The sequence below is a fragment of the Taeniopygia guttata genome, chromosome Z (assembly GCF_048771995.1).
Source record: "Taeniopygia guttata chromosome Z, bTaeGut7.mat, whole genome shotgun sequence".
Taxonomy (NCBI): Eukaryota; Metazoa; Chordata; class Aves; order Passeriformes; family Estrildidae; genus Taeniopygia; species Taeniopygia guttata.
This window is the reverse complement of record NC_133063.1, coordinates 37,250,271-37,277,463: the sequence shown is the minus strand read 5'-3', so window position 1 is coordinate 37,277,463 and position 27,193 is coordinate 37,250,271. Positions and strand designations below refer to the sequence as shown.

The window sequence follows — 27,193 nt, the reverse complement described above, 5'->3', positions numbered from 1 at the left end:
ATATTATACTGTAGTTCTTGTACTGTCTTTCCAGACTTTGACTACTGCAGTCAAAACTCATGCAGTCAAAAAGAAGAGCAGCAGATAGGTCAGCAGCTTGCTGCTAGGTTGTACTGTGAAGGCCTTGTGTGCAATGGTATGAAGATAGTCCCCAGAGAATATATTCCTTGCTTTGTCTGATAGAGTTTCAGTGAAAGATACATGCAAACATGCTTATCAAGGTGTAAGAAAAAAAAAATACAGGATGGGTTTCATTTTTTTCTTTTGTTAGCTTAATAAGTTGTACTGAAATAATTTGTTGCAGCTTTGCTCTACTTTTGAGAGTCTTGTCTTAGTACAAAAGAAAATATATTGGTTTCAATTTCTTCAGCCTTCCCATTTACTTTAATTTTAAGCTATTTTCAAACTTTAAACTCTATCCACCTCTAGGTAAGACAGAGGAATTGATGAATGTTACTCTTGTAAAATGCATTTGCTTTTTTCAGATGTACTTAACAAAAAAATGTTCTTAAAAATACAGGTTTAAGTATTCAGAGCCTTTTGACTAAAGATCCTTTGAACTATGTTATGAAGAAACAACAGCCCTTGTAGTACTAATCAAATGATTTCTTATCTTTCCTGGGCACATTATCCATACACTTTAGCCTCTGCATACCATGATTTGTCACCAGGCCCTGTGTTGCTGCCATTAAAAAAAAAAAAAAAAACAAAAAAAAAACAAACAAACAAAAAAAAAACTAAAGCCAAAAACAAAACCAAAAACAAAATAAAAAGGAAAAACCCTGCAGGTTTTTTCATGTCAGTGAATTAAATAGTTTGAAACCCTTTTTGGTGGTGATAGTAATCACAGGACTGTAGTAAGCACTAGAATTAACTCAACCAGACCCATACTCTCTGAAGTACTTTTGGTTTCATTTTTGTCCTGTGCAAACATAGAGCTGCTAGGGAAAACTTCTCAGCTGCTAATGGCACATTAATCTGTTTGCCTCTCTTAATAGGAAATATGGTCATTGTCACCTAGCTTTCATGTGTGGGCAAGATAACAAATAAGAAATTTTTGACATTAAAGCTAACAAAAATGAAATTATACAACAGGTAGAAGTTTGTGAAACATATTGTTAAGATTACCAATGAGAACCTCTGTTTACATAAGGTGGAAGTCAGCACATTACTGGGACAGCAGAGCTCTCTGGACTTAAACATTCACATATTTGAAAGAAACATCCATCTATAACATGCTATATCAAGAATGTTTCATATGATGATCTAGATATAGTGCAGATTGCTTGTGGCTTCCTAATCGGAATACTGAAGAGAAATTCAAATATGCTTGAATGCAGTAGCCCTCAAAATCTGTTCCCACCCCAGATTTAAAAAGCAGCTTCCTTCCTTTTCAGTAGCTTTCCATCACCAACATCTTCACTCATTAAAGATGAGAAGGAACCGGATATTAGAATTAAAACTTCAGAGGAATTTACATCCCTGTTTTCCTACATAAGAGATACTGTGCAGGCTGCAGTGGTGTCATCTATTCTGTTATGCCCAGACAGTTTTAGAAGAAAGGTTTTTTTCAAGAGGAAGGTAAACTTTTAATGTAAAGTTGTTGCTAAAAAAGGCTTCCTAAACTTTAATCAATGCAGTTGGCCTTCATACTGCTTTAGTTTTCGATTAATTTATTCAGACTTCATTAGCTACAACAGATATGAAAAGCAAGTAGTATTTAACACTCACATTCTCCCACCAGGGTTCCTGCTTGTGGTAACAAAGAATGTTAATATTCACCTGCCTAGATACATTCTGAAACAAAGATACACTTTGAAGTAATGAATCCTAACTTGCAAGAGATTTTTAATCTTTTCCAAAATCTACATTTTTGATCTGCTGCATTCTCCAAGAGTAACAACTTTAGCTCTTTGTTGTCATATGATTTTTCCTCCTGTATTAAAATAACTTCACCTTCTTCCCCTGTGATAAGTTGTTCTCAGTATTTGGAACATTAAAATCTTGTAAGAATCATCAATGAAAAGGGAGTATAATGTAATTTTGCTTTGTAACTGTTAAGATAAATCAACTTAATAAAAATGTGGGCTCATGCATTGTTTTTGAAGTCACATATCACTCAGAGGGGCTACAATGCAGAGATACTAAACACCAGGTCTAGGGATGGAGTTTAGCTACAAAAGGAGGGTGGTCTTCCAATACCAAGGAGCCCAAACAAAATGCAGTACAAACTAGTTAGGAGCTGTACTGTTTTCAGAAGTACAAGTTCTCTTTCTCTATTATTGCATTATCATGTCAACACGTCTATTGTCATGGTGATTATGTTGTTCTGGTCTTTGCCGTTGAATAATTATCTCTTAGTGAAATCTCTTTTTACCAGTAAAATAGGAATATAATTTAATAGAACTAAGTGAATTTTGCAAAAGAAATTTTGCATAACTCTACCTTTCAAAAATCTGTTTCTTCATTCAAAAGGCATAGATGGTAGAAGTGATCTGTTATTCACAGTAATTCTTTAATTTATTCAACTAAGAATTCTTTGTCAGAAAGTGTTTCTGTGAAAATATTTCAGGTTTTGTAAGGTAGTTAATTGTGTGGGAATGATAGAAGTGCTATCCTCCCTAAATAGTTGATTTATATCATTAACCTACATCAAAAAAGTCTGAATTTTATTCTACATCCAAGAATCTTTTATATCCCTTCACATAATAATTCCCATCAGCTTTTTATAAATCTCTTCTCCTCCAACTTATCTGCAAGGTTAGTGGAAATGTCAATAGAAGTGTTTAGAATTTTTGCAAACATTTCCACTTTCTTTTCCTGTTACTTATTCATGAAATGTCTCCTGCAAGACAATCCTTAAGATTTATTATTTTTCCTTCAAAATTCTTCCTGAGGTTCACTTGCTCTGTGAAAACTGATAGATATTTTAAAATCAATCTTAAAAATATTGGTTTAAATACAGAAGGTGTAGTGATGTCTTCATTTCTTTGCTGAATTTTGAGAATATGGACTTCAAAGACCTGTACAGATAATTTGTACAATTACATGAATTTGTCACTGTGTTTTTCTTACCTTCTGTGTTTTGGCACACATGCTTCTTTCATTTTGATTTAGATAAAAATATAATTTTTGGGGGTGAAAATTATACCCACTTGTTTGGTTTTAAGACACCTGATACAAATATTTTAAGCAATCTTAAAATAATTCTACCGGATAAGCTAATAAAGAAAGTTTCTCTAGTTGCCTTTTTTGCTTATTTTTTTCTATTTCTGTATAATTACTTTTTCAATGACCTGAATGTCCATTTTTTCTTTTGAAAACCAATGCTACTTGACTGTAGTTTCTAAGTTGATGGTAGCCCATAAAGTTTTTACTGATGACTTAGTAGATGAGAATGATCCTAGGACTGAAGAATAATTGAATCAAAACTTTGCTTCCAATTCAATGAATTGTCAGATTAGTGGTTGTTGTTGTTGTTGCTGCTATTATTCAAGGATTCTTAAATGTATTTATTATTGGAATCCAGATAGCTACTTAATGTTTTACATTTCATTTAAATGCTGAAACTTTTAAGAGATCAATAAAGGAAGGGAGAACAAAATCTCTGCATAAGCATAAAGGCTTAATCAAAGAGTCAGGGAACGTAGAAACCTAGATTCATTTGAACAATTTCGGAGATGCTCTATTTTAAAGAAAAATCATCCTTTTTAGAGTATATAGGCAGTCTTGACTTAGTCTGTGATAGAATTTGGGAACAATACACTAAGCTTAGACAAATTTCAGGCATGAGACCTGATGAGTCAAAGCCTCTGCTTTTGCAAACTAGCTCTTATATTGAAAGAACATATGATGAGAATGTCTAAATTGCACAGCTGAGTCAGAAAATGACACAGTCAGGATTTCACTCATTCTTTTAGTGGCATTGTGTCCCACTGTAAGAATATTTCTAAATTTCCCATATTTTCATGTGTTATTTGGCTGTCCCTAAAACAATCTCTGTTTCTCATCTTCCCTTTATCTCCTGTGCAACACTTCCCACCATTGCCACCTTAGGCACAGTACCAGCAAAGGTTATTTACCCTTCCTGCCGTTACCTGGTCTGGTGCGGCACCAAAGGGGAGTTCAAGAAAGCAAGACCAGGTGCTCTTCCAACATAAATGCAATAGGTACTTAAGAGATAAAGCTGTGAATAAAAAATTTCCCAAACCATGTGAGCTGGGCAAAATATTGCAAAATACAGAAGTTCAGTAGTTTTATCTACACATATTTATTATCTGTCTACTCAGTACAAGAGCAAAGGTGTTTTATTGCAAAGATTTGAACAATGGTTTGGCTTACTGATTGCTGAAGTGTGACAGATGATGACAGCCATGCAAAGACAGAAACATTTATATAGGCAGAACAATTTACTATCCCTAAACACAGTCTCAAAAAATATCCATCTCAAAGGACTGCATACTGTACAAGGAAGGGATCTACACTGGAGAAATTCATCGAGGACTGTCTCCTATGGAAAAGACCCCGCCCTGGAGCAGGGGAAGAGTATGAGGAGTGACAGAGGCAATGTGATGAACTGACCACAGCTCCCATTTCCCAAAACCCTTCACTGCCATACACAAAAGGCATAAAAGATGCAGGGTGAAATCGAGCCCAAGAAAAAGGGAGAGGTTGGGGAAATTTTTTTACAGTTTGAGTTTTTTTCTCGCAGTCTTACTCTGATTTAATTGGTAATAAACTAAACTAATTTCCCTTGGCTAAGTCTGTTTTGCTTGTGATGGTAAGTGGTGAGTGTTCTCCACCTACTTTATCTGATGTGTGAACCATTTTTTATATTTTTTTTCTACCCTGTCCTGTTCAAGAGGGTAGAGATAGAACAGACTCAATGGGCACCCAGTGTCCAGTCAGGGTCAACCCGGTGTTATAAATTAATTAGTCGATTTAATAATTAAAGGACTTTATTACATTATCAAAGTAAAATTGGAAAAGCTACAAGCAAATCAGCACCGAGCCAGGTGACTGGTGCTGGCTGAACTGGGTCTGGTTTAATGTAGCACTGAGCAAACACTTTTCAAACAGGTAGTTCACCTGGTTCTTAGGATTACCCGGTAACATTTAAGTGAATCATCAGTACAAGTCTGTTTTTGTCATGCAACATTTAATCCTAGAATATTTATTGAATACAGTATGTTTTTGTAAAGGGGTTTGTAAAATGTAAATTATTAAGTGACCATCAGGCAAAATTGTCATCTCTGATATGATCTACTGCAGTGTTCTTTTTTGTCTGAAAGGCTGAGAAAATGGATAGGAAAGTGAGACTGAAACTACCAAGTCAGGGCATCAAGTGATGATAATGCAGCTAATGACAGCAACAGATCTTGAGACTCTTGCCTTTTCTGGCTAAAGCTATGTCCCATACCATACTGGAGCATCAGATGGGACATGGAAAGGACCACGGTCAAATGCAGTCTTGCTTTCAGCTCTAAAAGCTTCAAAATTAATCTGAGGGAGAGGGAGAAGTGAAAAAAGATGCAATATATGCATGATTTGGCACATTCCTATAGATGATTTTTAGGATTGCACTGCATTCTAGGATAGCATTGGGTTGTTTTTTATTTTTTTAAATTATAGTTTTTCAATTTAAAAGCTACAGGGCACTGTACGTTCTTGTAAAGCACTTTTGGGAAGATTGAAAGCTTCAGAAATTTGTAAAAACTGATTTGCATTTCAAAGTTGTAGTGGATGTTTTGGGTGATATCACACAGAACTATTAACTAATAACTTTAATGAGCTTTCATAATTGCATAGCTGAACTTTGAATAGGGTCCTCTTTTGAAAAACAGTATCAGCCAACAGTAACTTGACTCTTGACTTTGGACTTAAAGAACAGAGCCAGAGAAAGACAAAAAGAAGGTAATTTGTTTATTTTTATTTTTAAATAAACAACTCCTTCATGTATATATTGTCAAAGCATGACAAATACCACAGAAAGCTCATGAAAACAATTTTACACATTGTCATTCACATTCAAACATAGAAAAACTCTTAGCTCATAATATTTTTTTTTCATTTTCATCTAACAAGTTATAATTTCAGACCACTACTGTGTAGTGCAAGGCACAGTACAATCACAGATCAGTAAGACTATTACTTCTAGTTTACATTTATGTGTGTCTGTGTGTGCATACTTGCATGCATACATCTTACCTTCTTGTATGTATCACAGTGAAGAGAGGGAAGCAAAAAAGGACAGTGCTGCAGATGTTTAGAGGGAATACCTACACTGGCAAAGATAAAGTATGTAGTGCTGGTTAAGCAGGAATGAAAGGCATTATGGTAAACACTAACACTAACAATTCAGCCCTGTCCCAATGCAGTTTCCAATTAATTAACATCTAACAAGTCTAAAGAAATGCAGAAAATAATTTTTTGCTTCAAGAAATCATATTGCAATGAAGAATACCTTTTAATGGCATAATATCTCTCTTTTTAAAGTAGCATTGTTGATTAATGGATGTATACTAATAAATACTTGTGATCACACTGACACACAGATGAAACTATCCTTTCAAAATGTTCTCAGACTGGAGGCGCAAGGTAGGCGTAGCTAGTGATGTTATTGGACATGTCCTGAAAATAAAACTATTTTCACTACAGTCAAATGGATATATGCAGTAGATCATCAAATTCACTCTAGGCTTCTCCCAAAATTCACCTTGTCCCACACACTAGACTTTTCACTTGCCAGACCTAGCTGGAGATAAGGTCACATTTTTTTGCATAATGAAGATAAACAATTTTTTTCTATAAAGCAGTTCAAAGTGAAGGATGTAGTCACAGATTTAGTCAGCAGAAAGAATGGTAGTATCATCTCTCTCAATGTAAATTGTAATAATAAATGTAATTTATACTTTCTTCTAACCTGACTTATTAATCCATCTAATCCTTGTTTCTCTGACTTGATATTTAATATAATTTATTATTTGTCCTTATTAAAATGTATCCACTCCAGATTATATCTCAGTCCTGAATCTTGTTTCCTTTCAATTGCGTACACACACATGCATACACCCTTACAGATAAATATATATCTATCTCATTATCTGTGCACATACCTTTGCAGAAAACTACTGTTAATTTTTGAAAACCTTTTTCTATATTCCAGCCGCAGTCAAAAAAGCCTTTTATCATCTTTTATACTGTCTAACTTCTACTTTGTACTCCTCAGAAGTTTTAGTTACCAGGTGGATTGGATAGCTGCAAAAAGTGTTTCATATTTTCACTATCAAAACCAAACAGTCCAGGAGTATTCATCTTCCACTGAACATGTTTACTGTGTTTCATACATTATTAGATGGATACGGTAGGAAATGAAACCCCTGTGTGGTAAAGTATCACTACGAAAGCACTAACCTCACAGACTGAGCACTGAAAGTAATGATCAGAGCACCCAGAAGCCTCTCTGATCTAAATTCATTGAAAACACCTAACTCAGATTCCCCTATTGGTTTCCAGATTTTAGTTAGTGCCTAATGAAGTGAAGTTTATCTCCAAAAACCTTTGTCACAGCTGGAGATAACTAGCAATAGTTACTTGCAAGACTACAATTTAAGGAGGAAACTAAATCTCAATAGGTTGTCATTCTAGAACAAAGTGGAAATGTGCTTTTATAGGTAATATAATACAGAGTAATTTTTATTCAGTCTCCAACCTATATGTCAAAATCAGCATGCAATATGCCTCACATTAATAGTCTCTGCCAAGAAGTATAAAAATGGAAATACAAAGCCACATCAGTCAAGAGTGAAATTCTTCCACAGAGTTGTGAGAAGAGTAATTGCATCATTCATGTCTGGTCAGTCAAAGAACAGAATTTATACAGAGCTCCAAGATAAATGGTTTTTCCCTCAGTTTAGTTTTTAACAGTCAGAGCAAAACAGCTGTTTACTTCTCAGTCCAGTCACACTAATACAAATGCACACAATCCAAATCTCATTGTTCCTGTTTAGAATTTTTTTATAGATACAATAAGATTCATAGATCCAAATATATGCTCTTTTTCTTGCACCTTGAATCTCCCTCTTCTGATCTTCCCCAGTCTGAGTCCAACACTATTCCATCAGGAGGGATGATTTGGTGAGTTATCACATTCCAAGTTGTGTACCAGCAGAATGCAGCGTTCCTGTAGGAGAGTTACTGGTGGAACTTTCTTTTTTATAAGTCTATGATTTATACAGGACTATTTTGATGTGTTTCAGACAGCTTGTTTGCTCAAATAGCTGTCTGATTGCCCCATCAGTTTAGTTATAACATATTTGTTTAAAAGTCTTTATCCTCTGTGTAGGATTTCTTTTATGTTACAATCCATGTGAACACCACATAGATAAAAAAATATTTATAAAAATGCAATTTGCAAGTTTCTTACATAGTAACCAGATGATCCTCAAAGCCCAAAGTTGCAGATAGGTTGGTGGATTCTTGGCTATTGGGGAATTTTGTCTGTCTCCAGTTATGCATTGTTGCAGATGGGTCATAGTCATCTGGGCAGACGCAAGAGGTAGTTACTGGTGGGAGTTATGTAAGCATTTTTACAAGCATAGTTAAAATGAAGCCCAAATCAAACAATGCAGAAAAGACATCACGAGCCTGAGGTCCATTACAAGGCTTATTGATATTATGAATCCTGTATCTCAGCACTATACCTTAGCTTCATCATGTTAGCTGTACCACAGGAGCTAATGCACTTCTATAGTCCTTGCTTGCAGTTTGCTTTACTCTGAACATCTCAAATACACCTTCCGTTGATGAACACCTATACCTATTTCTTCTTATTCTTTTGAAATGGGTTATTGTTTGTTTTCATTTAGTAACTCCTAAGTAGACTTAGAAAAAGTCTCTTGCCTTTGGTGACTAAAGCTGAAAAGTACATTTGAAGAAGACTAGCTAATCTGGTAGAAGTTATCTTGTCTTCTTCTATCCTCATTTTTAACCTGAAGGTGGGAATAAATAAATCCTTTAAAAACTGTGATTTTCATTAAATCTGCACTACTTAAACACAGACAGTTCATCTTACTTTGTTTTTGTTCTCCTAAAACTAGTTTATATGTCTTGGAAGCACAAAGATGTATTCTGTAAACTCTTCTCAGATCTTGGATTCTAAACTGTCACACAAAATATCTCTGTGCAGTAAAAGCAAAGAATCAATTTGACCTATTACAAATTCTAATCAGAGATGCACCAGTTCTTCCTTCCTCATCTGAGCAATTGTGTATGTGTATGAATGAACAACCTTCACCTCTTTATAGCTGTAATATATGCAATAAATGATAAAAGGAATCTCTTCATTGTCAAGGAGCTCCTTTTCTTGATTACAATGCATCATTAAGGTTTGCCTTAAAACACTAATGCGGGGGGGGGAGGGGGAACAAAAGCTTAGTTTCATATTACCTCACAGAAATCCAATGCTGTAAATTTATTGCAAAAGCTATTAGCCCTTATTGCATAGTGTATGGTATTTATCTCTGGGTTAATTATAGTTCTGTCTTGAGGAAATCTACTGAGACTGAGAAAAGACTGAAACGTCTTTTACTGTTTGCAGTAGGAAAAGCTGTTTTGTCTTCAGCAACATCTGGGGGAAAATGCTGGATAAACAAATCCTTTGACTAGGCCTATGATATTGAAGTAAAATCTGCTTTTATGTAAGTCATGCCATTCACAATAGGTTTTATTGATTTGTTCAATATGAAAACATATGCATTTGCTTTGCAATGGTATGGTTCTTCTTCTGCAGACTTAACTTCTCCCCTTTCCCATCCTCACCCCACAGGCCTGTGACAGAGGGTTAGCCCAGATCAGTGGAGTCATGCGTCACACAGCTCTATCATGCTGGCAGCTGTTCCTGGGTCTGGCTGTGCTGCTTGTCTTCACAAGGACCACTGTGGGCTGCCCAGCCCGCTGTGAATGCTCAGCACAGAACAAGTCTGTCAGCTGTCACCGAAGACGTCTGATGTCCATCCCAGAAGGCATTCCCATTGAGACCAAAATCTTGGACCTCAGCAAGAACCGATTGAAAAATGTTAACCCTGAGGAATTCACATCATACCCATTGCTGGAGGAGATTGACCTCAGCGACAATATTGTCTCCAATGTGGAGCCTGGAGCTTTTAACAATCTCTTCAACTTGCGCTCCTTGAGGCTGAAAGGAAACCGTCTGAAGTTGGTCCCCCTTGGGGTGTTTACTGGGTTGTCAAACTTAACAAAGCTTGATATAAGTGAAAACAAAATTGTCATTTTGCTGGACTACATGTTTCAAGACCTGCATAACCTAAAATCCCTGGAGGTTGGGGACAATGATTTGGTGTATATATCACATAGGGCCTTCAGTGGGCTGCTTAGCCTGGAGCAGCTCACCCTGGAGAGATGCAACCTCACAGCTGTACCAACAGAAGCTCTTTCTCACCTCCACAACCTCATCAGGCTGCATTTGAAACAGCTCAATATTAACGCTTTGCCGGCATATGCCTTTAAAAGACTGTTTCGCCTGAAAGACCTGCAGATAGAGGCCTGGCCTCTCCTGGACATGCTGCCTGCCAACAGTCTGTATGGCCTCAACCTGACTTCACTCTCCATCACAAACACCAACCTGTCTGCAGTACCTTACTCTGCTTTTAAACATCTGGTTTACCTGACACATCTCAACCTCTCTTACAACCCCATCAGCACCATAGAGGCAGGCATGTTGTCGGATTTAGTGCGCCTGCAGGAGCTCCACGTTGTGGGGGCACAGCTGCGCACCATTGAACCACATGCTTTCCAAGGGCTCCGATTCTTACGTGTGCTTAATGTGTCCCAAAACCTGTTAGAAACCCTAGAAGAGAATGTATTCCATTCCTCCAAAAGCCTTGAGATCCTCTGCATTAACAATAACCCTCTGGCCTGTGACTGTCGTCTTCTTTGGATTTTGCACCGGCAGCCCACCTTGCAGTTTGGTGGCGAGCCACCAATGTGTGCTGGCCCAGACAGTGTCAGAGAGAGGTCATTCAGAGACTTTCACAGCACAGCTCTCTCCTTTTATTTCACCTGTAAGAAGCCCAAGATACAAGACAAGAAGTTGCAGTACCTGGTAGTGGAGGAAGGACAGACTGTGCAGCTGATGTGCAATGCTGATGGGGACCCACAGCCTACCATTTCCTGGGTTACCCCACGCCGGAGGTTGATCACAATTAAATCAAATGGCAGAGCCACTGTGCTGGGAGATGGCACCCTGGAGATCCGATTTGCCCAAGACCAGGACACTGGGATCTATGTCTGTATTGCAAGTAACGCAGCTGGGAATGACACCTATTCAGCCTCCCTGACAGTAAAGGGGTTTACTTCAGACCATTTACTTTATGCCAACAGGACCCCTATGTATATGACAGACTCCAACGACACAAGTTCTAATGGAACTAATGCAAACAACTACTCTCTGGACCTTAAGACAATATTGGTGTCCACAGCTATGGGCTGTTTCACATTCCTTGGAGTGGTTTTATTTTGTTTCCTTCTTCTTTTTGTGTGGAGCCGAGGGAAAGGCAAACACAAAACCAGCATTGACCTTGAATATGTCCCTCGCAAAAACAACGGTGCTGTGGTTGAAGGGGAGGTTTCTGGACCACGAAGGTTCAATATGAAAATGATTTGATGGTATTCTGCTAGCAATGCTTTTTCTGTGGCATTAAAAACCAATTAAAACAGCCTGGCATGTGGAATTGCTAGGCAGAAGGAGCTTAATGCAGCTGTCAGTGTATCAAAAGGTTATATGAAAATGGAAAGACTATTTGTGGTTATAGAAGAGAGCCTCCAGACCTTGAGGCAGATGTGTCAGGGCCTTTCATAGAACTGGGAACTTGTACTAACTGTTTGCATTGCAAATATTGGCATTCTGGGGATATCAGCAATGAACCACTGGCTCATGCTCATGGACAATTGTTCAACATTTTCTACTGCTACAAAAGGAAAAAGAAAAAAACCCTACAGTGTAGGATTTACATACTTAAAGAAAAAGACACATTTGTCTAAACCACACTCTACAATGAAATTTGTATCCATATATCTCATTTGGTAAAACTTTGCATCCTCCCTTCTAGCTGGTTCAACACAAAAAAAAAAAAAAAACAGTAGCTTTTTTTATTTTTATCTCTATCTACTGTGTACATTTTGAAGCAATACAAAAGAGAGGTTGTGCTTTTAAATATCCACCAATACTGACCCAAGTGTGATGTCACCCATCTTTTAACTACCATAAAAACCCAAATTAGATCCTTGTAGTTACTAATTAGAAAAAAGATATTTTTCTCCTCATGTAAAAGGCCAGAGCTGAATAGTTGAGAGCAAAACCGCTCAACTCTGTCGATCTGCTCTTCATATAAATATAAGGCATGTGCCTAGTTTTGATACAGAATGGAATATTTTTTATATCTGTGATATCACACTGGACCAGTATACTGTAATACAGCCCTGGATCTCACACAGGGAAGGCAACCCACTAGTCAATGCTGGCATGGAGGAGTTGAGTTCTACCTTGAAGAGAGAGAATCAATTTTGTTAGCCCTTATATTAATTTCAAAGCTATTGTTAAAATGTTAATGTGTACTGGGCTAAATAAAGAGCATAATACATCCTGCAGACTCCTTGGGAAACATGGTCATCTTACTCTTTATACAAATGAATTAAAACATACAAACACTCTGTTACTAGGAATGAACTCTTCTCCAATGCCAAGTAAACTACAGTTGTTCATGCATAATATGGGGATTTATAATACTAAAATAATGTTTAAAACATGATAGCCTCAAAAAGGCTGACATACTGCCAGATATAATGAACCTCTAGCCACTGTAATTCTCATCTTGTATATTTGTAGATAACACAAAGACACAAAGCTAATTTCCAAGAACAGATTACATAGCTATTCTTGATGCCATTTTAAAAATAATGTGGTTATGTTTCTTTCAGGGGCAGTATCTTAGAGCAAGAGGGGCAAGTTTTTCTAGATTTTAGGAATCTTTTTTAAAGGAGAGAAGACAGAAGTGGAACATTAGTTCAGTACAAGTAACCTTTTGTTTGTTTTATATTTCCAAAGAAATCCTCAAAAGATTGAGAAGTGAAATTTTATTCTTTATCATTAATACCATGATTTTTATTTTTAAATCCTCAGCAACTGCAAGATACAAAGTTATTCAGCCACCTCTCAAAGTTTCCACCAGTTGTGAGCCATAGGTTTGTCATTCATGGTTGATAGCAAATACCATTTTTAAATGACTGGCATAATCTGGAGTAAGGATGACAATGACCTTATCTATATTTAACCAAGATGAATATGAAAATATTGTTAGACAGAAAATTCAGATTAATGTGATTTAAGAGCCTGTGTTCAATCTTAGTGTTAGATTTCAGCGTTTTGAAACCAAAGTCAGGCTGACCTACAATAGGATGCAGGTGCTTCTAAAATTAGTATCCACATTCTTTGTAGAGATTTCAAAAGCAGGATAAAAATTCTCCCACTTCTATCAAGGGAAATGTGCCAAAAGTTGTAAAATCCAGCTGTGTTCCCCAGAGGTACCGATGCAGGACCCAAGGCTAGGCAGTTTTGAGAATCTTTTTTTTTAGTGGTTGATCATTGGTTGCATCGTTGCTCCATTTAAGGTCATCAAACTGAGGAGGTTGCAAGGGTACTTAGAATTTTTTTCACTTAACGTGGCTTTAAGTTTAGAGTTGGGTTTTCTTGTTTCCTTTTCTTTATGCTCTGAACTAGATATTTGGAGATCCATGGACATGCTTGAGAAGAATACTCTTTGTTCTATGACATTTGTAGAACATCAATATAATGGAATAACCCCTGACTAAATTCTAACACCAGGGAAATTATTTTTGTTGACATAAAAACCACTGCACTGAAGTCCAAAACTCTACTGTACCTTAATGTGGGCAGTTAAAGAAACAAATGGGGATAAAACAAAATGTTTCTGAACTGTCCCTTGAAGACATTTGCATGTGCCTTTCCCTTGTAATTGTCTTTTTTTTTCAACTAGTAATCTATTACCCCTGCCAAATGTTTCAATCAATGTTAGAAGCAAAAATTCACCTAAGTTCTAGACATTTTAAGCTGACTTATTCATATTAAATGACACAATAAAAGAAATAGTCTCCAAAAACATCACCCTAGAAAACATGTACTTTTAGGATTAATTATGAGTTGCGGTATTCTCCTATTCCCTTAGAATGACTCGTAAGAAGTGATTGCAGTTAGGGCACTGCAAGGATTTGTGAACAAAAATCTGCTTAGTTATCTATGTGAAATGTGCGCTGGTGATGGAAATCACCGCTTGCTGTTGCAGAATACCGCTTTGCAGAGCTGTCAGCATTCTGTGTATCGCCCTGAGTTCAGTCAGTATTCAGTTTTTCAGAATCAGTGTTTGTTCCCTGCCTCTAGTAATGTTCTACTTTTTGCAGCCTACTTATTTCAGCATGGACTTAACATGGCATATGGCACCTCTTAACAGAAGTGAGGACAGCAAGACCCAGAGACACTTTATGTCTTGCTCCACATAGTCTCCTTCTTATGTATTTGTGGGACACATACTAACTATGACTCTTCTGGGTGAATAAGGAATACACTGTCAAAGTCAGACCTAGACAAGCACCTTTAGCAATCCTTTTAAGAATAGTGGCTGAATGCTTACCTTGCCTCTTGAAGGAGTCACTTCTCTGCTAGAGATCAAAGAGACGTACTACAGCTTATTTTACTGCAGGGGAGAAAAAGGACTGGGCTGTGAATAGGCATATGACCCACATGGCTCCCCCATCATATATTCAGAAACAGCTTGATAGTGCATACCTGGCACTAAAAGAGGAATCAAAGGTTTTAATCTACCTCTGACTGGTATACTGGCTGGTCTCCGTGCTGACACGAGCCTGAATTTACTTGGCAGCCAGTGCAACAAAACTGAGGAGTAGCAATAGTTCTGCAGAAAAGGAGAAAACTGAAAGTGTCAGAACCAGCACAGCAAGTTGAGAAAACAGATACCAAAATATCCTTTTCAATAACTCTTGTAAGAGAAATGTCCAGGCCTCTTGAAAATATGTTTTGAAGTCCACTTGCACAGATCAGAAGATAAGAATAGATGATTGTACAAGTGTTTACAGAATCACAGTGAATCACAGAATCATTTAGGTTGGAAAAGATCTTCAAGATCATCAAGATTATCAAGTCCAACCTTTGACTGATTGCCACCTTGGCAACTAGACCTTAACACTAAGTGCCACACCCAGTTATTTACTGAACAGCCCCAGAGACAGTGACTCCGCCACTTCCCTTGGCAGCCCATTCTGATCCTTAACCACCCTTCTAGTGAAGAAATTCTTCCTGATGTCCAGCTTGAACCTCCCCTGTTGCAGCTTGGGGTAGGACCTCTCCTTCCGTCTCTGGTTGCCTGGGAGAAGAAGCCAATCCTCACCTGGCTATAACCTCCTGCAAGGGAGCTGTAGAAAGTGCTAAGTTTCCCCTGAGCCTTCTTTTCTGCAGACTGAACACCTTCAGTTTCCTTAGCTATAGCACTTTCACTGTACACCCTCCCCTAGCTCTGTTGGCCTTCTCTGGACACATTCCACCACCTCAATTTCTTTATTGTAGTGTATGGCACAGAACTGGACACAGGACTTGAGGTGTGACCTGACCAGTGTACAGAGGGACAATCACTGTCCTGCTCCTTCTGGCCACACTATTGCTGATACAGACCAGGCCACCACTGGCCTTCTTGGCCACCTGGGCACACTGGCTTATAGTCAGCTGCTGTCAGACAGCACTCCTTGGTCTTCTGCTTAGCTACTTCCCAGCCACTCCATCCCTAGCTTGTAGCACTGCATGGGGTTGTTGTGACCTAAGGGCAGGATCCAATGCTTGGCCTTTATGGTTCATACCATTGGCCTTGAGCTATTAATACAGCCCGTCCAGATGCTTCTGTAGAGCTTTCCTGCCCTCCAGCAGATCAACACTCACATCCAAATTGGTGTCACCTGAAAACTTACTGAGGGAGCATTCCAGGTAATTGACAAAGATATTAAACAGGATTGGGCCTAATTCTGAGCCCTGGGAACATTGCCAGTGACCCAAATAGTTGTGGCACCATTCGCCTCTCTCTGGGCCTCACCGTTCAAACAGTTTTTAACCCAGCCCTTTTCCCAAACCAGTTAAACTTTCTATAAATGAGTTAAAGATAGCACTGAAGCAATGTATACAGAAAAGAGTTTTTTGCAATGAATTAACGATGGATAATACTAAGCAGCACCCCACCTCAGCCTTTTTTTTAAGGTTTTGAGCTAGTGCTCTGGTTTTTGTCCCTTCTTCTTTCTTCTTAACTTCGCAAATTTATTTGCAGAAAAGCTTTATCCATTAAAATGTAACATTAGATTCAGACTGGGAAGCGGCTTTTACCCTCTATACCCACATCATTATACATTCACGCATGCTCCTAAGTGCCAGCAGAAGCAACAACTCCCAATACAACTGAACAGGAGACACCAAGACCCCTAGAGATGCTGATGTCGCTGGACATTTTGAAACTAAATTTTATTTCAGTTGGCTTCATTATCATACTGACATTCAAGGTTTCCTTTATTTACTTGAATGGTAGCTCTCTTCCTTATTTGTTAAATTTTGATTTTGCATCATCTATAGCAACAACAATTATAACACCATTAAGAAAATAAGAAATATTATACATTACATGCTCAGCACAACAAATTGTAATTTAGGCAGATGAGACACCATAAGAAATCAGCCTTAATATTTAATCAAAATTCATATCTTAACTTTGTAACAGAATAAAAAACTAGCAAGGAGATTACTGAGGTATGTAGGCCATGTTGCAACTGAATCACAACAAAGACGTGAAAGAAACTTTTCTACATGACGCCTGAATATCTGTTTTTTACACTAGACTTTCCCAGAAAGAATCTCAGGATGTGTGAATGTCAGAAACCTCCATTTAACCCATGAGAAGACAAAAGCATTGGCTTGAAATCTAGGTGATCAAGCAATTTCTGGCTGCCCAAGGACAACAGCAGCTTCCAGCAAGGATAGACAAGAAACTATAGTCATGCAGTTATTTTCACTTATTCACTACTGCATCCCATGAAAACAGTCCGTTAGCACCAATAAAATGCACAATCCTTACCCATTTTCTTCACATGAGGCAACATTTGCGTAATAAGCTACAGTGTTCCACCTCCACTCACAGCAGTGAAACATCCAGCAAGAAGTGAGGAAGAGGAAACCTCTTCTGACCAGTTTGCTAATAAGCTTTTACCATTGAATGGCCCTAGTCTACCTGGGGCTATCATGATGGTTGTTTGTCCATTCCCATCCTCTGCTCACCATGTGGTTTGACATGGAGTAGCCGGGAAAAAAAACATGCAGTCAAGTTATCCCTTCTCCCTAAACTGTAACTGACAAACAGGACAGCAGTAGTGTCTTAGAAATCTCAGTATGCTTCAGTTGATACATGGTTTTGCCATAAAACAACATGTGAGAAAACACTGGATACATGCTTTCTGATTTTTTTCAGTATCCTGTGTGATTGATTGCTCTTTGTGCCAAAAAGTACCAGGAAAGAATAACTAAAAAGCTCTCATCCAATAATTTAAAACTTTATTGTATCTGACGGAGTTAAAGGAACACCTTTAGAAAAGTCCAAGGGCCTGATTGCTGGAGAATGTTTCAAGAAATCAATGAGATTTTTCAAGCAAAGCAATTCTTATTATCTGAAATAAGAATTAAAATCTCAATTTTCCTTGGCAACTTAAAAGTATCACAGTTCAGTGACACATGCTCCTTTTGTCTGTCTCTTAGCTCTGCTCAATTCCCTTCTCAATTTCAAATTACTGTGATGCCAAAGGAAGATATCTGGATTTGGTTAAGTTTCATTGAATGCTTACATGGCTTTTGGAATCTAGATCATAAAGCCGGATCTTAAACCTTCTTCAAGCCAAAAATAAAAGCAAATATGAAGAAAAAGCTTGAGTAAACCTCTCCTGCAAATGAAATAAATTAAATTTTATGAGAATCCTGCTACTAAGATAGCATGTGAAAAGCAATCTGCAGGAATTTTGGGGGATTTGGGGGGGTTTTTGTTTTGTTTTATCTTTTTCACAGAAGCAGGTGGTTGGGTATAAGGCCAGCTGGAAATAAAATCTGTATTTATAGCATCAGCAGAATGAGGAAAGAGATGGCATAGTCAACAAAATACTCTATGTTATTTCAGCTTAAATTGAAAGATATTTTATCTTTCATATTAAAATACGGTATAGATACGTAAAAAAGAACAGACTTTTGCCTCCTAATTTGATTATCTGTCTTTATTCAACTGTACCAAAATTGTCATGAAGCAGAACTGCTGCAGTAAGAGACTGAAAACACACTTCCTACTGTAGTCAGGCAATATAAATCAGGAGAAATCCTCTTGACACCGTTCTGTAGGTCCTGATTACACTAGAAATTTGATAAACGAATCTAGGTGTTTTTTGCTTTCTACTAAGCAAGCTGTAGTGGAAAATCAGCAGAACTCATGTTTTAATTATTTCTCATCTTGTGGCATCTTGTGCCCTTTCCTCTGGATTGCTTTAATATTTACACTGCTAGAAGAACTGCAAAACATGAAGATGTGGGAAGAAAGGGATAAAAGGCAAATGGAAATCTCTGACCTTGAAGAAGTCAGCCTATTTCTACTCATGGCATTTGCAAGTCAGAAACATCACCTCCTCACACTTAAAGCCAAAAACAATGGCTTTAAAGCATTGTGCATAAGCAGCTGCACAAGCATCTATGAAGATGGTGGTCAACTTGTACACATATTAATAATTTTGGTCTTTCAGAAAACAAAATATTATTGCTTCTTAAAGAATTAATTTATGTCATTTTGGTACTAAAAGCAAACACTTGGCTTAATTACACTGGGTGCTGTATAAGTAGGAAGTAAATTATAACACTGATCTGTTGAGCTTACAGCCATATAGTAGGAATTTGGCTTTTGAGCAAGTACACATGATAACAAGTCTCTCATTGTTTGTCAAGGGAATGCCATAGTGCAGATATATTAAAATATCATCACACTGAAATCTGTCTGCAAGCACATGTAGTTCATATGTACATGTTTGTGTGTGAAAAAATAGTTATATTTGTTTTGTTCCTTTCTTATTTCAAGTATTAAATGTATATTGTTTTTAAAAAGTGACAACTTTAACATGAAAAAATTGTGCTGTAATTTATTTTGATATATATGCTCATGAGTATTGGATGGGAAATGAAACAGCCTTGCTGTCATGATCCATGAAGCACGTGACAATTCAGGCTTGTCCATAAGTTTGCTTCATGTTTGAGCAAAATATGCAAATATAATGAAAAAAAAAAAAACAAAAAAAACCAAAAGCAAAACAAAAAAAGTGCTTTGTTGTCAAGACAGTTGTCCTGAATGTAATTTTAAAAGTTACTTTAGGGCTTATGTCATTATGTGTGTCATAATTATCCACAATGAAACCCAAATAAATAATTCCATGGAGTGGCAAAATTTACTTGAAAAAGTGAAGAAAATTTACATCATTTCCCCTATTGTAGATGGTCACTTTTTTTCCCCAAGGTGTAGTGTAGAACACTAAGACCAGAAAAATACAGTTTCCGTACAGAAGTCCTTAGTGTCAGGTCTTCACAACAAGCTGACTTTTCAGGCCCACTCCTCTTGAACTGAGAATCTGAACACATACCGTGAGAAATAGAAGACTCTGGCAGGTATTTTTCAACTACACACTTTCCTCCTTCATTGCTTAAAGCCCTCAAACACAGAGAAAATCCTAGGCCTCATTCAGATGCATTTTGGGATTTATCATCAGTACAAAGTATCAATCAGCCTGTTTCCTCACTTTTACTTGCACAGTGTGTTCAGGTAACTGATGGGGATACCAATCAGGCAAATGCTGGAAGAAGAAAAGCATGCCACTTAACAGCACCACAGAGAGAACAGCAGAAACATAGATTTCACCAGCTGTGTAACTTGGAAAGCAACAAATACTGAAAATCTGCATCTGAAACATGGTTACTGAGGAAATCACCAGTATTCAAACACCTATGTAATTACAAAAAAATTAAGTGGTGAAAAGTAGATTCTGCTGAGGTTGAAACCTATTTCACCCCCTGAGACTTGCCACAATCTACCAAGTCTTCATCAGACATCAGCTTTGAAGGACACAGGCTGTAATCTAAACTATTGCTACTCCCATTTTTCCAAAGCTAGGTGCTTTTACCAACAGCAAATTTTTTTATGGTTTCCAGGATAATCTGAATTAAGATTTATCACCTGCATACCCATTATACTCTAACTTAGAGTCCTGTTCTGTAGAAGGGAAAATAGTTGCTACCTTGGGAAAAGAAGAAGCAGTTTAAAATCCTGATAGATTACTAAAAGCAGAGACAGACAGGAGCTGAATCTGAGCTCTTCTATGCCCCCAGTATGTGTCTTATCCTCCTGCATTTGCATTTGACACCTCCAAAAGATTTTGACTGATTTGCCCCACTGTACCCTCCTCCAGAACAGAATGTCAAATGCAAATTGTCAGAGAAACTTTGTTATTGGTTTTATTATGGTAATCTACTTTATTTATAATATTTTTAATCTGATTGGCAGTCTAATGTACTGCAGTGCTGCCTTCAGTATGACATGAAAAAAGAGCCATTTCCCCTACCACTGCACAGAGATCAAAGGTCTTTCTTCAAAGGTTCCTCCATCCTAAGATTACACTATAACAAGAGGAAGAACCTGTTCCTATATCACAAGATCTATTAAGCAATTTCCAGTTCTTACAGTAGAAGCAGCTACTAGTTTTCTCCATGACCAGATAGAGAAAAACACCATTGCATCAGACAATCACTGACACATTCACTAAAATTAAAAAAAAAAAAAAAAAATTGTAGAATGTATTACTCTAAACAAACACACTTTAGATTTTTAAAAGCATACAAAATTTGCTAAAGCACAGTCACTTTCAAAAATTTTTAAGACTATTTATACTATTGCAGATCCACTATAGAGGATTTGCCACATAGTTAGTAGCCCTATATTGGATTATACAGACATCTTTAAATAAATAAATCTTGGCATCTAAAGTTTATTTTAAGAAATGCCTGGATTTAATATTTTTGTATTTTTAAAAGTTGATGGGAAATCAAAAATCCCACTACTTACCAAGTAAATTCAATTCAGAGAGACTGAGTTATTCTCATATGAGGGAATGCTCACAGTGAATTTTCTGCATCATAAAACCTTCCCATGTACAGCTGTAGATAACATGCAAAAAAAAGGGCTTTGTTCATCTCTGGTACTGTCTGGAACTGGGGGAGAGGCTGGTAATTCATGCTGGGAAAGCAAAAATAAAGTGTAAAAGTGCTGGATTAAGAAACACAGAGTTATTGCAAAAGAACTGGCCTTTCTGTCTACAGGCTCAGTAGCAGTCTGGGAAATTTAGTTTAAATTCTTGCTTTCCTAGATACAGGAAATTCCTTATTTTCCCTCTTCTTGGAAGGATAAGTTTCAACCTTAGTAATCCATGGGAAATGAAATGCAGTAAGAAGTTAATAAAATGCAGGAGTGGATATTAAACATGAACAGAAATTAAAATGTACCTAAAAATTATGTTACACTGGTACTTAGCACATTGTCTAAGTAATTCTGGAATTATTTTGATTTTCAGGATCTGGTTTATTAATTAATAGCTAGGGAATTCATTCAGCTAGTTAATGCTGTAATCACCAGCTGGAATATCTTACTTACCTCATCAGTCCCTAAGTGGAAGTTATATTTTTCTGAGCTATTTTCCAATAACTTTCCTATTTATATAACTCAAAAGCACAAGTGATGGAGAGCACACTTATTTTATCATAGAAAGACAATGATAACAAATTAAATCTATCACTTTTGCTAAGAGAGCTTTTTGCTGTTTTTACAAAGATTAATAGATAGCATCCTTATCAAAATTATTGCTATCACTAAAACCAAACACCTCACCTTAATAATCTATTGACTTTTTGTGCATCTGAGCAGTGCACCAGTACAAATGCACTGCAAGAAACATTTTGCTTTCACATTGGGCAGGCATGCCATGCAAAGAGGTTAGAGGCAATGCAGCCTTCTGAGTTGCAGAAACATTTTCATTTCAAAAGGCCTTATTGAATTTTTTGTTGGCTTTTACGGGTTTGGTAGGCTGTCACATCTTGTTAAAGGATATCATATCATCCTTTTCTGGCTTGGACAGGGCATAGCTGTTAGTTTGTAATATAAACAGAAGGCTGCAACTCAGGATTTCTTAGTTGTAATCAAAACCCTGGGCCTCTAACTCTTTGGAGAATACAAAAATATTTACCTTCCAAAAGGACGATTCTACCATTTCCCTAAGGGTTATAAAGCCAAGGAGTTATAGTTCACTCATACCTGGGTGAGGAATGATAATTTTGACGAGGATTGGTATCAAACAAAGAAAATATTTTTTAAGAAATGCAAGCCCTGCTGCTCAAAGGGCTCCAGATGAGGGCTCCTCTTGGCAAGGACTCCTCAGGGCAAGGCTGCCCTGTGGTCAGCCTTTCCAACAGTTCTAAATGAAAGGATTGCAGAGCAGTGGCAGTATATGAAAGAAAATTGTCATGAGAGATGCACACCAACTAGATGCTGACTTTTATGCAGTTCAGTAGTATATTGGATAAAAGGACCTCTTAATGCCTCACTTAATTAGTGTCTTTGCAATGGTTGAAAAAACATTATTATCTCCTAAAGCGTCAACAAAATCTGTGTCTTTGCCTTTGATTATAGATGAGAAATGCTGAAATGAATGCAAAGCACACATTAATAGTCAAGTGTCACACCAAGCAATCAGACTACTACTACTACTACAAAAACATTTTTATTAGTCCTTATACAAAACTACCAAAACTAAGTCACATAATTTCTCCACTCGCTAATCCAAGTTTCTTGAAAGAAAACTACCATTTTCACATGTTTCCCAGCTCTTTAATAGATAAAGTAACAAGAATACACTTTTCAAATTACTGCTGCCAGTGTTTATTATAGGGAATTTTTCCTGACACAACTCCATTTGCCACAACATTGAGTTGTGGCCAACCTCATCTTCATCTTTTAATCAAGATTGGTTTTGCTTATACATGAGTCAAATACTTGGAAATTCCCTATTCCCAGCTTCTGCTTTAGAACTGAAGCCAGAAGATTTTGTTGTGAATATCCGTGAAGTATGTTTGATAGTTAATGGTTACAGCCTTGCATCCAGCAGTCACTGGAACTATACCTCATACTAAGGTATGAGCCTATCTGGCAGGATTAAAAGTAACAACTGCTCCTTGGGAAGCAGATTAACCAATACCTCCATTTTATCTTTCAAGACCTCTATCAACTTTCAAGACACAGGAAAGTCTGTGTCCAAGTCATTTAGAACTGAAGGAAATATTTGCAGGATATCCTTGCCATCTTAGAGAACTGCATACAAAAAGACATGTGAGAAGTCAGTTTGTCCTTTAAGATTAAATTACTGAAGCAGAAATCTAAAACATTACAAACAAAAGGATGTATGCATTTAAGAAATGCTCCGGTGGGTTTTATACTGTAAGAATGAAAGTCAGAAACATAAGTAAAAGGTGAACTTGTTGATGAGAAAATTATTTTCTCAATGTAATAAATGCTCCCTTCGGATCACAAAATACATTCCCTCCAGTATTTAAACACAAGGATTCTCCTCTTTCCTCGTTCAAAGAGATCTACAAACCACCTCATTTCAGTACAAATACTTTATTAAAATGCATTCTGTTACATTCAAAACATCAACCCTCCCTAGATTTTCAACAGTTGTTGTAATTGTTTTTCATATAAATTGATTCTAATTGTGACACTGTTCTGCTACAAAGCCTATTGTCTGTGTCCTTCAGAATTGTCAATTACTTAAATGAAGAAATAAAGGCTTGAAAGTGCATTGTTGTAATTGATTTCTATGTTTAAATTATCTAATCACAAAACAAAGTTATGAATTTAATCTGTTGAGGCACAAATACTTTCCTTGAAAATAGAAAGAAAAAAAGAGAAAAAATAAATATAAAAATCCACTACTGTTTCGCTCGTGTTTTTTCAGATAAAAGTTTGAGGCTGTCATTCTGATTCTCTTCTACTGTTTTGGAAATATGCATAGAATTTTTTGTGAGTATATTGCTTATAAAGAGAAAAGGTTTTTCTTAAACATTCCAATAAAGTTGCTTTTCTCCATATACAATCTAGTTCCCCTAACTAGGCCAGTATGTGCCATAAAGTATCATCACTAGACTGTTCTTACCGCACATTTTCTAAGCAGGGTGTGATTGTTAAGTTCCACATGTGATGTTCCCATTGAGTCCCAGGACCATTTTGTCCCAGTGCCTTCTTCCCAGGCACGTGTGGGCAGATGGGTCTGGATGCTGAGGAGCTGCTTATTCAGAATCTTTTAAATGGTCCCTTTCATACTTCAAGCCCTTTTTCTGCTGTCCACTTCAACTTTTTTGCTCATCATTGCCAAAGAGACACACCTGCACTCACAGATGGAAACAAGTTTTCTTTGCTGCGGAGATGTATATGCCCTCAGCTGTCTGCCAGTCCTGTATTCTGTTAAGGCGTTTACACCTCTGGTTCCTTGCTGATGTTTGGTTTCCAGACAACAGCTGAAACAGTCCCAATTGCAACCAGCCTATGGGGAGGGCTATAGAGTGGCATGAATAGCAGACAGGATCACCTGAGACACAGACAAACCTTCGGACATTGTGTATTTGTGAGCTACCGAGTGGTTTCTAAAAGCAAAATCCCTTACCAAGAGGAAGTAAATGCCAGAGGCATCTAACAGGGCTCTTGAACAACACAGCCAAGTCCTTGGTGACAAGTACAAAACATTAATTCTGAGAAGAAGACTAAAATATTAGGAAAGAAGTGTCTTTCAGGAAGCCGCAGCAGAGTGAGCACTGCTGCCATGGTCCATTGCAATAGACCAAAACAAGGAACGGAGCCACACTCAGCACTCATCTCCAGGCACTGGCATAGTGCGTCCAGCCTTATCCAGCCTGAAATCTGTGAATTGTGTGTATAACACCTGAGCAGTCAAGTGTGCCTTTGATTGGTGCTGGTTCCTGCTTCAGGAGCTGCTGGTGGCAGCTCTTTGTTCCCAGCCCCAGAGCTGTTCCCTGAGTTTGCCTGGCCCTACCTGGTGCAGGCAGCAGCCAGTGCAGGGTGGTATGGTGGCCAGTAGGAAGCCAGACTGCTCTCTGCTTTAGAGGACCATAAAGGTAAAGGACAAAGATGTACTCAAACAGGCCTGTGAAAGAAATAATTTTACAGCACAGAGGCCCAGAGCAAGTTGGAACACAGAGGTCAGCTTGAGTGAGAACAATCAAAGCCAAGTGTTCTGTGCCCCAGAACAAGGAATTGCAAAATATATATCCTGTTGCTGTTATGAGAGTGCTGGAGGTTGTCAAGTAACTGCATTTTTCTTTGGTCTATGTATATCACAAATATTTTTGAAGCTGGTGGGGTTTTTTTTCCAGTTAGATAAACAGAATTACTTGATTTCACAAAAACGAGAGACAACACAGCCTTTGTATCCAGCACACAACAAATATAAAGCTCTTATCACCTGCAAATATTCACCCTGCACCTCTGCTTGAGGTTATGCACTATTTTCTCCCAGAGAAGATTGTTCTTTAGAAGATTAAGACTTTATGGATACATTTTTAATATCAGGAATGGTACTGAGTGCTATTGCAATACTGCAACAGTTTCTGTTACAGCTTAAATCCAGGCTAAGAAGGCCGTATATTAAATTTCTGAATTATTTTTTTTAGTGACAGCTTGCAATCTTGTGGAGAAATCTCAGAAATCAACCGGGTCTTTCCTATCCACGACTGAAACACTCTGTCTTGTAATTCATGTATCTTCCTCTGTTTGATAGGCTTCATTGTTTCTGTGTCTTCCTTTTGAATGAACTTTACAGGAAAATTATGAGGAAATATTAATTTCGTTTGTACATTTTTAGATAAAAGCATACTCTAGATCTAATACAGGCAGTCACAGTCTTTATCAGTATAGTCCCCTTGAGCTCTTTACAGATTTGCCTTCTGTAGATGTGTGGCTAGCTTTCCTCATGACAGGTAATATAAAACTCCTCTTCTAGAACAGGTCTAAGAATACGACTCCAGGTAGTCCTTGCTTTTATGCAGGAATAACATCTCAATTTAGTTTTTACATTTCTTTGGCTTTTAGCAGCCAGAATCAGGAAATCAGCCTCCCTTTTGAAAGATCACTAGGTGGGTTTTTTTTGGTTTGGGGTGGGGTTTTTTTGTTTGTGTTTTTTTTGTTGTTTTGTTTTTTGTTTTGTTTTTGTTTTTTGTTTTGTTTGTTTGTTTGTTTGTTTTGGTGGTTTTTTGTGGGTTTTAAGGTTTTTTGTTTGTTTCTTTGTTTCTTTGTTTCTTTAATGAGAAAGTACTCAGTTTTGCTTAGAAGACTATCACATTGCACTCTGAATACACCATCTTAGCTGACACATATAGTGAAAAAACTTTAGCCCTTCTCAGAATGGTCTAACACATAGCAAGGCAATTAACCATGTCTGTTCCCCAATCAACTTCTCCATATGATTTCTGAGAGAAGCAGTACACACCACTTGTTTACTTGTTTCACAGCCAAGTCTCCCACCACTACCCTTCCTCAATCCCAAATACTAATTTCTATAATATTCATTTGTCCAAGCCAATAACTTTGTGTTGCCTGCTGGTACTTTGGTACATTCCTATCACTGAGTGCAAATGACCATTTGCTGATAGCAGACTCATTTCCCATCATGCTGATCCTGTTCCACGATTTTTTTTTTTTTTTTTTGCATTTTTATCTTTGGCATTATGGTGTTTGTATGTTGTAATGTTCCAAAAGAATGTGATTCTTATGTTTAGGAATTCATTACTATTCAGAGTTTGTGCAATGTACAATGTACTTATTAAATAATGAGCACATAGCACACAGAACTCCCACTTTCTCTCTTGTATTAGTTAGAGGTGGTTGTGGCAAACATAAGTAAATTAATAAAATTTTTATTACAT

General features: G+C 37.3%; 1 protein-coding gene across 20 annotated transcripts in view; it reads left to right on the top strand.

The window, feature by feature from the left end:
* LINGO2 (leucine rich repeat and Ig domain containing 2) overlaps positions 1-24,066 on the top strand; it is a 485,467-nt gene extending 461,401 nt beyond the window's left edge. For 19 of the 20 annotated variants that reach the window (XM_072921842.1, XM_072921849.1, XM_072921843.1 and 16 more), the window contains one exon: positions 9,827-24,066. In XM_072921842.1, coding sequence (XP_072777943.1) covers positions 9,863-11,683 — 1,821 coding nt within the window. In that variant the 5' untranslated portion in view covers positions 9,827-9,862 and the 3' untranslated portion in view covers positions 11,684-24,066. Of the gene's footprint in view, positions 1-6,078; positions 9,699-9,826 lie in introns of those variants that run through there. The other variant, XM_030258405.4, reaches the window with a different exon arrangement.
* The last annotated feature ends 3,127 nt before the right edge of the window (positions 24,067-27,193 follow it).